At 52.5% G+C, this 12,455-nt stretch overlaps 2 protein-coding genes across 9 annotated transcripts in view; both read right to left on the bottom strand.

Moving 5' to 3' along the window:
• Positions 1–136: 136 nt before the first annotated feature.
• Positions 137–6,043, bottom strand: snrpa1 (small nuclear ribonucleoprotein polypeptide A'). Its single transcript, XM_086026482.1, has 9 exons — positions 5,809–6,043; positions 4,663–4,810; positions 3,286–3,364; positions 2,046–2,092; positions 1,825–1,927; positions 1,584–1,663; positions 1,373–1,448; positions 429–522; positions 137–336 (listed from the first exon to the last, which is right to left on the bottom strand). The coding sequence occupies exons 1-9, from the start codon at positions 5,888–5,890 to the stop codon at positions 212–214; spliced, it is 834 nt and encodes a 277-aa protein (XP_085882608.1). The 5' UTR covers positions 5,891–6,043; the 3' UTR covers positions 137–211.
• Positions 6,044–6,993: 950 nt separating this feature from the next.
• plekhg4 (pleckstrin homology and RhoGEF domain containing G4) overlaps positions 6,994–12,455 on the bottom strand; it is a 32,598-nt gene continuing 27,136 nt past the window's right edge. For 6 of the 8 annotated variants that reach the window (XM_086026470.1, XM_086026474.1, XM_086026476.1 and 3 more), the window contains 9 exons: positions 11,733–11,982; positions 11,204–11,293; positions 10,885–11,109; positions 10,585–10,755; positions 9,535–9,715; positions 9,340–9,456; positions 7,614–7,826; positions 7,308–7,429; positions 6,994–7,243 (listed from right to left, as the gene is read on the bottom strand). In XM_086026470.1, coding sequence (XP_085882596.1) covers positions 7,205–7,243; positions 7,308–7,429; positions 7,614–7,826; positions 9,340–9,456; positions 9,535–9,715; positions 10,585–10,755; positions 10,885–11,109; positions 11,204–11,293; positions 11,733–11,982 — 1,408 coding nt within the window. In that variant the 3' untranslated portion in view covers positions 6,994–7,204. Of the gene's footprint in view, positions 7,244–7,307; positions 7,430–7,613; positions 7,827–8,730; positions 8,948–9,339; positions 9,457–9,534; positions 9,716–10,584; positions 10,756–10,884; positions 11,110–11,203; positions 11,294–11,364; positions 11,983–12,455 lie in introns of those variants that run through there. The other 2 variants (XM_086026477.1, XM_086026478.1) reach the window with 2 other exon arrangements.

Genomic DNA, 12,455 nt, shown 5'->3' with positions numbered 1-12,455 from the left:
GCAATCCTACAACTATGGAAAACTGTCTAACCGCTGTCACGTGACTTCCGGAACTCATTTTCCGCCTTGCAATCGACACGCAAATGCCAGTTAACCTTTCGAGAAACGGACTGTAATTGTGAGTGCGCGACAGAAGTACAAAGTCAAAACGAAACTTTAATGTGGTTTTACATCCAAATAAAATGTACAAATGAAGAAAAAGAAACAGTGTTCAGGAACCGTTGACGTGAGGATCTTGTTCCATGTCCTCAGCCTCTTCCGCCTGAGCCTCCATCTGCGATGCCAGGCCTTCCTCCTCTTCCTCCTCCTCCTCTTCCTCCTCCACGCCTGCGCCATCTGCAGGAGAAAGAAGAAGAAAAGTGAGTGCGCTGCGCGTTGGGCGAGCGAGCGAGTGAGAAAGCGGCGGCGGCGGCGGGCCGCGCGCGGACCTTGCGCGTGCTCTCGTCCCGGGATGTGTCCGGCCTGCAGCATTCCTTTCAAGCGCTCCACCTCGGCCAGCGACGACGCTTTGGCGATGGCGTTCTGACAACAAACACAAAAGCCACTTGCTTGCCTTGCCGTCCGTCTCTCTCGTCCTCTGGCGCACCACGCGCAATTCTTTGTCTTTGTTTGCTGCTACGCTTCGGCCGGGAATGGCAATCGACCGTTTGGGGCCTCCTTTTTGCGCGCGACAAGTTTTTACACCCCGAATTGCAATTTTTGCACGCGGGCCCAAAACGGGCCGCGTAACAGCTCGTAGCTCGACAAACTCGCGCTCGGTAGCGGTGGATTGGTATTTCCCGCTCAAAGGTTGTTACGAGGCCGCGCGTAAGGATTATTTGAATCATCAACTCATTTGTTGATTTTTTTTCTCCCCGAAGAATGGGAGGGAAAACCTTTGATTTGCATCCCTTTATTAAAACCAGCACATTCTTTCAAATTGACGGTGCAGAAAACACGCAAAGGCAAACTAATTAAGAGTCAGCACCGGTTTGGTCAGCAACACAACGGGAAATTGGCAAAAATGACCATCGGGGTTTCCGAAATCAATGCAGATGTTTGCAAATGTCTGATTTTGAAGAAAAAAAAAGAGAACCGGAGATAAGCCGTCTTCTTCTGGGGTGTGCGTTTCTCCAGTAAAAAGACAATTGGATCCGATCTCCATTTGATTCAACAGCGGCACGGTGGAAAGATTCAATTGGATGCACTCACACATTTTCTTTTTTTTTTTTTTTAAATCACAACCAATTTCCAGATTCAAACCATTTTTGGTCCGCTTTCATTTCAAATGGGAGATTGACTGTTGAGAGTTTTTTGGAATTGGAAGCTCAACAAGGTCTGCAAACGATTCAAGGATGATGAAACCGCTTTGAAACGCAGCTCGACTTCCTACCTTGATGGCTTCAACGTCGGCGTGCGACGGGCCCGTCCTCTTCTTCTCCAGCTGCGCCGCCAATCCGGGCGTGAACCTGCGAACAAACGCCCGAGTTAGACGGCGCGCACGCTGGGCGGCTTCCCCGACATTGGATCCGGCGTAGTATCTGTTCTCAAGTCGAATAGGAGATACGCCCGGCGCTGAGCCCGCCGGGGACCGATCCTCTTACGTTTTGCTCTGCTTGGCGATATCCTTCGCCAGCTGAGCGCCGCGTTTGCCTTTGAACATTTTCTCCGCCTCCTGGCGTTCCTGCGACCATAAGCAGACGTCGTTAAAAGGGACGGACCTTGGCCTCGCCTCGCCCCGGCGTGAGCGAGCGAGCGAGCGAGCGCAAGGACTTCCTGCCGGGACCGCGGACGCCATCTCGATGGGACGGATGCGGACGAAACGGCCGCTGGCCCGACACCCACCTTGAGCTTCACCTTCTGGAAGTCCAGCACGTGGATCTGCGGGATTTTGTGGATGACGTAGAGCCGGTAGTGCTTCTTGTTGGTGACGGGATTCCTCAGCAAGCTGGCCGGACGACAGCAAGGACAAGGTGAGGACTCCCGGCCGACGGGGGCGAGCATGCGGGCGGGCGGGCGGCCATGCGGGCTGGCCGCATGGCTCTCGCTGACGGCGCGCTTCTCACCTGAGCAGAGTCAAGGTCTTGACCGTCGCCAGCGGCTCCAAGTCGCCCTGAAACATGACCACAATGGGCATTCGGCCACCTTGGGACACCCCCAAAAGTCAACGCGCCTCAGCCCCATTCGGTCCCGGTTGACTTGCTGCACGTCACTGATGCGCAACGGCAAGCCGACGGCTCCAAAAGCATCATTGTACAAACGCAGAAAAAAGTTATGGACCGACTAGGGCTGCAACTATTGATGCTTTTTCAAATCTTTTTTTTTTTTTGGGATAAAGTGGATTTAAAAAAAACAAACAAACATTTTTTTAAAATGGGGGGTGGGACACAGAGATAACTAGTCTGCTTTTACGGAAGACTGCCAAAATCCACTTTTGGATTTGGACAGTTGACAAGATTTCTAAAGCGTGGTCAAAGTAGTGGCTTCATTTGACAATGTTTTAGTTGCGAGCTACGAGGCACACAAAGCAGGCCCGGGCCGTGGAAACGCTACGTCCTCTGGCTCGTCATCCCCGGCGTTGGCCAAATGCAGCTTGGTCTTTCCCGCTTTGGAAATATGGCGCGACTCCACGCCCGAGCAGCAAATGAAGACAAAGGCCGTCGGCCGGACGCCCGCCTCTTCTCCCGCCCGCAAGACGACAATCTTTGGATCGTTGCGATTACGTTGCATATAGCTTAGCAATTGGCAACGCTAGCATCCGGGTTAGTCACGGAATGTTCCAACACGCGCACGTGTCAATATTAGGATGACTTATCGAAGGAAAACATTTTGGACGATTGGCAGACATCGCTTTTCAAATTCAAAGCCAAAGTTCGGGCGCGCTTTGACTGCTGATTGGCTGTTGTCATTTGTGGCGGGCGGGGCTCCGCGTGGAGCCAATCAGAAGCTGCTGCGGGCGGGTCAATGCATAGTGTCAGCAGGCCAAAATAAGACACTTTTAAACAGGTCACCGATCGGCCCTTGGATTTGACCCCCCCCCCCCCCCCCCCAAACGGCAGATGCCAGCGTGTGCAAATGGCCAATTGGGGGCGATCGGAATGACGGCCGTTTCCTCATCAGCAGCATTGGCCAACTGAACCGGGAAAGTCCAGTTGGCCAAACGAAGAAGGGGGACGTGCGTTTCCTTGTGAGGGTGCAACACTAGCGCACAAGCTTTTTGAAGACGCCGGCAGAAAGTGGGCAACGTCAGGGTGAATGTCGGGCAACGTCAGGGTGAATGTCGGGCTTGTTGTGGTGGTGACTCACCAGCTCCTGGATGTTGTTGTTGGTCAGGATGAGTTCTCGCAGAGCGGGAAGACTCTGCTCCAGGTTCTCTCCGATCCGACTGCACACAGGTCACTCGCCACCATTTGCCACTTGCAACTCAGCAGCATGTGAGACCAACTTTGTCCTTCCCCCATTTCCACTTGTACACGCCCCTTTTCAGTTCGCCACCTTTCATTCCTTCCCATTACGTTTGCGTTGTCATTCTCAGGCGTCTCTCTTTTGTCATCGGAACAAAGACTACTTCCTGCTTGTTAGAATGGTGGCAAAGGTAGCCCTACTAGCCCAATGCCGCGGTCGGCCGAGCGTTTCTGGCTGCGCGTTTCCAATGTCACAATAATCTTCATCATCGCGTTCAATTCCTTTCCCTCCACTCGTGGGCATCTCTTTTCACCGTGCCGGAAGGTCGTGCTTTTGTGCGTGACAACGGTGGCAAACGTAGTCCTACTAGCCCAACGCCGCGGTCGCCGGCACACCCAAAGATTCGCCGGCCGCACGTTTCCAACGCGACAATGCGGGAGCGGACCGCCGCAAGGTCAACAACATAAGCGGCTTCCAATAGCTGCCGACGCCAAGCAAAACATGTCCGCTAATGCTGAGCGCATTGACGTCATCGCAGCTCTTGAACTGTCGAAGCAAGAACGCAACCACCAGTCACCAGATTGACTTGCGATCTTCAAACTTTTTGTCGTCTGTTGGAGGATCCGCTCCTCCGCCCGAAGCAATTCCCCGCGTGGTCGGACGGCGAGCAAAAGCAAGCGAGACACGCGGCGCTAGCCCATGCTTTTAGCTGGCCCGAACCTAGCATAATAGTGCAAAATCTATCAAATCAACATACGGTACAATTACAATAAACTATTACACATAAAATGCTTGGATAAAATACGGTACTTATTCGAAGCGCCGGGTGGCGCAGAAAAGGTTGGGGACCAGCGCCCCAAACCACTTATTGCAGACCAATCTACTTGCCGAGTATTCAAGTAATGGATGCTTGTCGGCTTTCCACCCTTTACTCTTTTTGCGTCATGATAAACCACCGTTTTAGCCGTCCATTTGTTTTCAAAGAGAATATGGCCGGTGTAGAATGGCGGCCGGCGCGCGGCGAGCGAGGAGAGCGACGACGGCCGCTCGCAAAGTCAACCGAAGGGATGCGAAGCGCGGTCCTCGCCGACTAGCGGCACGCCACGCCTTTGTCTACCGTCAAGAGTGCCGCTCGCAGCCAACGCGAGTGCCGGCATGTAAACCCAGCTTGCCAAACGTCGGCCTCCGTCCGCCTTCGCACCGCTCAGGGGAGACTTCAATCACGTTCCTCTCTCGTCCACAAACTCGAAGCACTGCGCGCGCGTTTGCATGTCTCACCAGATCCTGTTGTTGTTCATCAGCAAGGTCTTGAGTCGTTTGAGGAGCGGGAAGCCGTCCAGTTTGCGGACTTCGTTATCCGAGAAGTCCACAGTGTCAAACTGGTCCAGAGTGGCCCCCAGATTCTCCAGGACTGGAATTTTATAACCTGGTTCCAAAACAAAGGGTTTCAGTGGCAAGGCGCCCGTGATGCGCCTGTTGCCTTGGCGAGGATCAGCCACGTGTTGCAAACTTTTGACCCGAGGTATATGAATCAGAATCAAATTGTAACTCAAACTGGGAGATAATGGAGCCATTATCAGCCGGGCTGGTCGTGTGCATTTTGACGCACATTGGCCCTTTTTTTCTTCTTCTTCTTCTTCTTCTTTTTAGTTCATTCACGAAACTATTTTTTTCTTTCAATCTTCATGAACTTCAAAAGAGATACTCCTGGCTCTGAAAACAACGGGCACTTTTGGGGGTTTGGATGAACTTAAAACAAAGATAGAAGTGAAAGACGAACGTTTCAGTCTTATTGAAATGATTTTAGAACATTTCATGACAACTCTGCAACTGTTCACGTTCTCTTCTAACTTACAGGACATGCCTCTAAGCCTGGGAGTTCCCTGCACATTACAAAAACAAACATGCTTCAAAACTGAGTTTATACTTTTAAACGTTGACACAAATTCTTGCCCTTTTGCAGCAAATGAATATCAGCTCCAAAAATTGATGATCGGTCCCCTTGATCACGAAGAATGGCTATCGGCTATGTAACCCTAACACTCCCTAATATATGATGGTTATAGAAAATGTCCAGAGCCTTGTTTGATGTACTACATGCATATTACTTTACATGCGCACATTACGGAAGCAAGGCTTCGACATTTTCACTTGAATAATCATTCGTTGTATTCTTTGGTTTCAAATTATGACGACTTTCAGAACATCATTGTTACACATTTTCTGTTGTGTTGCGCAAGATTTCCAACGATACCAACATTTTGGAAAATGAAAAAAAAGTCACGCAAGTTTGAAACTCCAATTGAACAAAAACGCCTCAAATCTCGACCCCGTGGACGGTGGCCACAAATTGCTGCATTTCCCTTGTAGGCTAACATGCTAACAGGATAACGGGCTTCGAGACAGCGGCGTGCGCTTGCTTACCTCTCAGGTCCAACTCTCTGTCCCTCACAGGGTTCGTGTACTGAGCTGCCTGCTCGATCAACTCCGCAGAAAGCTTCACCATTTTTAGGCGAAATCAAAAAGAGCAACACTATTCAATTCGTTTAAACGCGCCGCCGCTCTTCTTTGAGCATGCGGAAATGGCATACGCTGCTGTGACCCGGAAATAGAAGAACTTGCCGCTCGGACCGCCCCTTTGTTCACTTCCGGTTGAAGCGCCCCACCACTCGCTCTCGCGCTTCTCTCTCTGGCAATATGCCCGTTTTCACCACAAAACAAAAAATAATAAATGTTTCGCTCTGTTTTTCTAGTTTTTTTTACCCCGCTCAATGCCGCAGCCCATTCGCGCCAGTAAATTAAAAAATAATACTGCATTTAAGATTTCAATGATAACAATGATAACGTTCTCCTCCTAAAATAACATTGTTATTTTGCTCTAATTATTTTGTGAAATAACGCCATATAAACTGAAAAATGTTTACGTTATAACGTTTGCAATAAAACACAATAGCATTGCGTCATAACGCAATCTTAAATATCCTCATATTGTCCCCTGGCTAAATGCTCTTTGGTGACACTTAGTTGTCAACAATTTACTCCACTCACGACACTCCCAGCCGCTAAGTAGATGTGAATCGGAAATTAGCCAGCTACTGAGCTCGAAATAATTTCGAAACCTCCGCCGTCCACGGCGCCAGGCATGGGCGCTTTTTTTTTTCTTTTTTGGGCAGCGGGGGGAGGGACCGTCGGAATAAAAGGACGTAACATTTAGATGTCCATCCATTATCCGAACGGTTTATCCTCACGAGCGTGACGTGTGCGCTGGAGCCTCTCCAAGCTATCTTTGGGCGGCAGGCGGGTTCCAGGCGGAACTGGTTGCCAGCCAATTGCGGGGCAACATTTACATGTCGAAAACATCTTTGTACTGCTAGTTTGTGACAGCGTCCTTACTGTTTTTGTGTTGTGATGACAGGCTGGTAAATGGTGATAGTGATAATATTTTGCAATCGGCCACCATCAAGCTCAAGCGAGCTTCCCAGGGAGCTCGTTTACCTGATGCTTGAGTAGACGCACGCACCTCTTGCAGGTGTTTTACTTTCTGCACCTGAATTAGCCACCTCTGATGAGAAGCACGTATCTCAACAACACAAGTCACAAAGTTTGGAAAACATTTTCATTTGTTTTTTACTCTTTCAAGTGGAGAAAAGTGCTAGCAGATGCTGCAGAGGAAGTCAACATGGGCACGAAACAGCGGCACATTCAGGAACTGGCATCAAGTTGAAGCTTTCGGAACATGTGTGATATCGGTCGCCCCGGCAACAGCACGCGTCATTCACAGGAGTTGTTCCGAGATCCGAAGCGAACGAGCGACCGCTGCTCACACGGCGGTCGTCGGGCAGACGACGGGCGCCGCCCCCTGACAACGAGCGACCGTTTCAGCACGTGATGTCATTCAAATGGGGAGCGTGTGCGGCACTCACAGTTTTGTGGGAGGAGTCTGAGGAGGCGGAGCTCGGGTCCTGCGGGCGGGACGAAACGCAGCCCGAGTCGGAGCCAGTCGACCCTGACAGGCAACGGGACGACGAGCCCGAACTTTCAGTGGCTGCCGGAACGTCGGGACAACACGAGAGACATCGTCAGGTGTGCCGCGGGAAACCATCCAAGTTCGCGTCAAGTTTTCATTAGCCTAACTACAAACAGGGATTTGTGTTCATTGATATGCAAGTATCATAAATAAGCACAAATATCAAGCGGGAAGTGAGCGCGAGTGTGTTTGTTGGACGTACTGACGGAGCGCTGGCTGGCGGTGTCGCGCTCCCGCTCGTCGTCCTCGACGCACGGCGGCGCGACGTCGCCCCCCGGCGTCTGGTAGCGGAACACGTGCAGGTCGAGGGAGCCCAGCAGGCCGGCCGACGAGGGGTCGGAGGTCGGCGGGCCGCGCCGGAAAGGAGCGGCGCGATCGGCGGCCGAGACGGCGATGGAGGCTCGCGTTCGGGCACCTGCGCGGCGGGCGCAAACAAAAATCCTTTGCCGTCATTTCATTGGCCGTCATTCAGCACAAATGGCGCCAGTGCGTTGGACGCACAATTCTGGGATTCGTGAAACCTTCTGACTTGAATGTGCTCTCTTAGCCCGCAAACAACTTTGGAGTCTCCTCACACCTTGTGCACGATTCAAAGCCCATCTTTGACCCCAAACGCATTGGCACCTCACTCAGTTAAAAACAGCTTCAAGTGGAAACTTGGCAGCTGTTCTTCGACTGACCATCTTGAGTCTTCACGTAAACACAAAATGTGAGGAGCAAGATTGCCCAAAATCAAAGTCCGTCAAAATGCCACGTTCGCTTGAACTTGCGATAGTTCCCCACAACGGCATGGCATCTTCCAAAGCGCTTATCCTATACAGGGTCGCAGGGAGGTGCTGGAGCCTATCCCGGCCGTCAACGGGCGAAGGCAGACTACACCCCGAAGTGGTCGCCAGCCAGTCGCAGGGCACACACAGACACCGTCACTGAGCGGGAATCGATCCCACGTTGCCCGCACACAACTCAGGCGAATGTACCACTACACTACACATCAGTGAGCACAATGCCCACTCCAAATCCCTTCGTCGTGATTGGGGACTAAGGAACGTGCCATGGGTTGCATTTGCAATCTTTCACGGTTCCCGACTTCCTATTTGCTCAAGTTAGCGCCGCGGTCCGATTGCCCCAAAAGGTCGGCGTCCGTCACAATGCCGAGCCCGTTTGGGACGAGCACTTCAAGCTCAATAATAACACTGCTGAAGAACTTTCAACATCGGATGATCGGTTTTTCAAGTGGGCAAAACTGACCTTTCCGGTTTAGAGTTTTGCGTGACACCCAAAAAAAGAAAGCTAAACCTTCACAAATGAGTCAAACTTACACTCAATATATCTGGCCGAGCCTTTCCATTTGAGTGCGATTGGCCGACAAGCGTGACTCGAAAATCTCCACCAGCGAGCTGGGACGAGCGGATGCCCTCAAATTGCCACTTTGGCCGATTTTCCGACAGACGGTCCAGAAACCAGAAACTGAACCATCATCGATTTCGGCCGGTGAAATTTCTGCGCTGTCGGCTTGAAAATCATGTCGTTGCTGTCCTGTGAAAAACACGCATGTCCCATTTTGGAATTTTTACACATTTTCACGTTAACGCAATGTCTGTAATGCGGAAACATCATTCACGTAAAAAATAAGACAAATGATAAAAAATGGACAGTTTTTCCCAGGACAGCGACGATGTCCTGTTTTGGAAGAAAGTGCTTCCAAAAAACACAAAAGGATTCAAATAAGTGTTAGTGGCCGCCCTCATTAGCGAAGAAAAATTGTACAAATCCCCATCGTATACGCCCAACTTGGGTAAGAACCTCTCTCTGGCATTTGCCTTGTCAAGCAGCAAAGGGGAAGGAAAAACCCCAAAGACCTTCACATGGCCTCTTGGCAAAGAAAGTGTTGGATTTTGATGGAGGTGGAAGGTGAGCGGGCGCCGTACCTCGTATCCTGGTGATGTCGTGAACGGCTCGGTCGCTGATGGCGGCGGCGCTGGGCTGGATGTCCAAATAAGGCTTGCTGCCCACCCCCATGGACAGCATCTCCTTCAGACGCGCCTCTGCACACGCACAACCGCGTGCGACTGACTCGCACCGGCTCAGTGCGTGCGTGCGTGCGTGCGTGCGGCGCCACTCACCTTTGTTCCTGGTGGCCTGCGTCCAGAGGATGGCGGCCAGCTCGCGCGTCCAGGCGCATTTGACCTCGGCGCTGGCGGCCTGCAGGGTCAGGGTCTGGTTCTTGGACGTCCTCCTTCGGAACCAAATCTCAAAGCGCAGGCCGTCGTCTCCCCTCGACTCGGTCAGGCCCAAGTCCGAAGTCTGATGCGCGCGGCGGCAAGCGAGAACAAAGGGCAGCCGGTGACCGACAGAAGTGTGCAGCAAAAAGTGCGGTTCGGAAAAAGAAAAAGCACTTGTCGCAAGTGAGGAGCGGCACGTGACAATAAGAGCCCTTTCTCAATATCAAGAACGCCGAGTCCCGTTCGGTGAACTTTGCCAGTTGAGACCGCTCTCAAAGAACGTAGCGGTGAACTTTAAGGACCGACTTGTGTAATTCATCAGGTGACTCCATTTCAACTGGCGCCGTCTTGACAGCAGCACAAAATGCATCCTGGGATGTTTTCCCAACCAAGTCTTCACAAGTCACCGAGCAGCTTGAAGCTAGCAGGCGAGAAGGACGAGAAGGGCTACCGCGATTGGAGCCGAAGTGACGCCCAAAGTGAAGGCGCAAAAAAAGTGAAGAAGAGGTAGGCAGGCGCATCAAAAGTGAAGAAGAGGAAGGCAGGCGCAAAAAAAGGGAAGAAGAGGTAGGCAGGCGCATCAAAAGTGAAGAAGAGGAAGGCAGGCGCAAAAAAAGTGAAGAAGAGGTAGGCAGGCGCATCAAAAGTGAAGAAGAGGAAGGCAGGCGCAAAAAAAGGGAAGAAGAGGTAGGCAGGCGCATCAAAAGTGAAGAAGAGGAAGGCAGGCGCAAAAAAAGGGAAGAAGAGGTAGGCAGGCGCATCAAAAGTGAAGAAGAGGAAGGCAGGCGCAAAAAAAGTGAAGAAGAGGTAGGCAGGCGCATCAAAAGTGAAGAAGAGGAAGGCAGGCGCAAAAAAAGTGAAGAAGAGGAAGGCAGGCGCACCAAAAGTGAAGAAGAGGAAGGCAGGCGCAAAAAAAGTGGAGAAGAGCAAGGCAGGCGCATGGAGTGGTACCTTGAAGGAGCGCTTGTACTCGAAGACGTCGAGGCCGCCGTCCATCTTCTTGGCTTTGCTGAGGAGGAGCAGCTCGTCAAAGAGGAAGAGGCGTCTGTCGCACTTCCTCCTTCCGCTCCAGACGGTGAAGCGGTCCTGGCGCAGCAGCCGGCCCTGCTCCTTCAGGTTGACCTGCGGCGGGGGTCAGGCTGGTTATTGGCCACCGGCGGCGGCTCGTCTCGCTAGGCCCTCGTCCGGTCTTGTCCGCTTATGGCGACTGAGCAAAGCTGAGCGGGCGGGCGGTCGGGCGGGCGGACGCACGTCGCAATGTCGGATGGCGTCCATGGCCAGCAGGTCGTTGCCGTGGCGCAGCTGGAACCTGACCGTGGCGACGGCCGTCCGCAGCGAGGTCAGCTCCGCCTCTTGGCCCGCCCCCGCTTCCTTGATGAGGTCATCCAGCAGCAGCGCGTACTTGCTCATGCGCTGAACCGGCTTCAGCAGGTACGAGCACAAGTCCATCTTGTCGCCCAGCTCGCGCTGCTTCCTCTGCGCACGCACATAAAGGCGCACACGCGAGTCAAGAGTGTGTCGAGTGACAGGCCAGCTCAGGTCAAAGGTCATAAGATGAGTGTGGTTTCACCTTGAAGAAGGCAAGGCCGTGACTGGCCAGCAGTGCGTCGGACTTGGGCTTGTTTTTACTGTACAGGGCGTACAGGCTGAACTGCTCCTGCTGCGCACGCGCACAGGCGCAGGCGCAGGCGCAGGCGCAGGCACAGGCACAACAACACACACACACACACATACACACACACCCACACACTGTCAACCAATAGAATGCAGATTACATTCCCGTTCAAGCTGCACTTTCAGCACAATCACCTATGATCATTTTGACGTGTTTGTGTGTTACCAGTGACATCGGCGTGGCATGTTACCGTGGAAACACCTGTCATCAGTTCGTGTGTGTGTGTTCGTTCCCACGGCAACAGCCAGGGGACGTGAAAATGAGTTAGCCGTGGGTTACCAAAGCAACAACCTCCTGACATCAACTTGACAGTTAGCGTGGCAACAAAGGCCTGGCATTTTTCCCGGGGCGTTTGTCACCATGGAAACCTACGCGACTGGGCGGTGAGAGACAGTCGAGCGAGCGGCGAGCGAGCGTGCCGTACGTGTCTGAGGAAGCAGTGCGCCACTCGCAGCGGATGTTTCCAGCAGGCCTCCAGTTCCTTGAGGAAGAAGTGAGCGTGGAAGTCCAGAAGCTTCTCCAGGTTCCCGAAGACCACCGAGCGTTTGCCGCGCAGGTCCTGCGGGAGGTCGGCGCGCTCCATCTCGGGGAAGTAGTGATCGATCACGTAACTCAGCGAGCGCACGTACTCGCGCTCCGTCGTCACCATTTCCTCCACGATGTGACGCAACTTCCTGTCCGGGGACACACGCTTTCAGTACGGCGCCGCCCGACGTCGGCTTCCAGTTTACCGCGGCAACAGCCGTCCGGCGCCTGAAATGGGCTGGACAGTTACCACGGCAACACCCACCCAGCTCCACTCGCGAAAACAGCCGACTGACATCAGTTTGACATGGCAACAACCAACAGACATGTTTGTGAGAACCACCTGAAACCAGCTTGAGTGTAACTACGGTAACAACAGCCCAACATTGACGTGACAGTTTTGCCATGACAACAACCTCAACCGGCTGAAATCTGATTGCTGCCACGACAACAACCAAGGGACGCGGAGACCGTTGCCATGACAACAACCGCTCGTCAACACCAGCTTGACTGTGTTGCTGTGGCCAAAACCACCTGGCACCAACTTGACTTCAATTTGAATCTATTTGACCTGTTTACAACCTGAAATCCTTTGACTCGTGTTACCGTAGCAACAACCCAG

Source organism: Filicampus tigris, chromosome 3 (assembly GCF_054856515.1).
Source record: "Filicampus tigris isolate MCC_2025a chromosome 3, RoL_Ftig_1.0, whole genome shotgun sequence".
Classification (NCBI taxonomy): Eukaryota; Metazoa; Chordata; class Actinopteri; order Syngnathiformes; family Syngnathidae; genus Filicampus; species Filicampus tigris.
The sequence above is the reverse complement of the archived record's forward strand: the minus strand, read 5'-3'. Positions and strand labels throughout refer to the sequence as shown.

Bases quoted from the DNA above. Each gene is read 5' to 3' on its own strand.
- snrpa1 (XM_086026482.1), bottom strand. From the start codon at position 5,890: ATGGTGAAGCTTTCTGCGGAGTTGATCGAGCAGGCAGCTCAGTACACG. The intron at 4,811-5,808 runs GTAAGCAAGCGC...TTTTGGAACCAG, and splicing joins CAGAGAGTTGGACCTGAGAG to GTTATAAAATTCCAGTCCTG. The intron at 1,449-1,583 runs GTAAGAGGATCG...GTTTGTTCGCAG, and splicing joins ATCGCCAAGCAGAGCAAAAC to GTTCACGCCCGGATTGGCGG.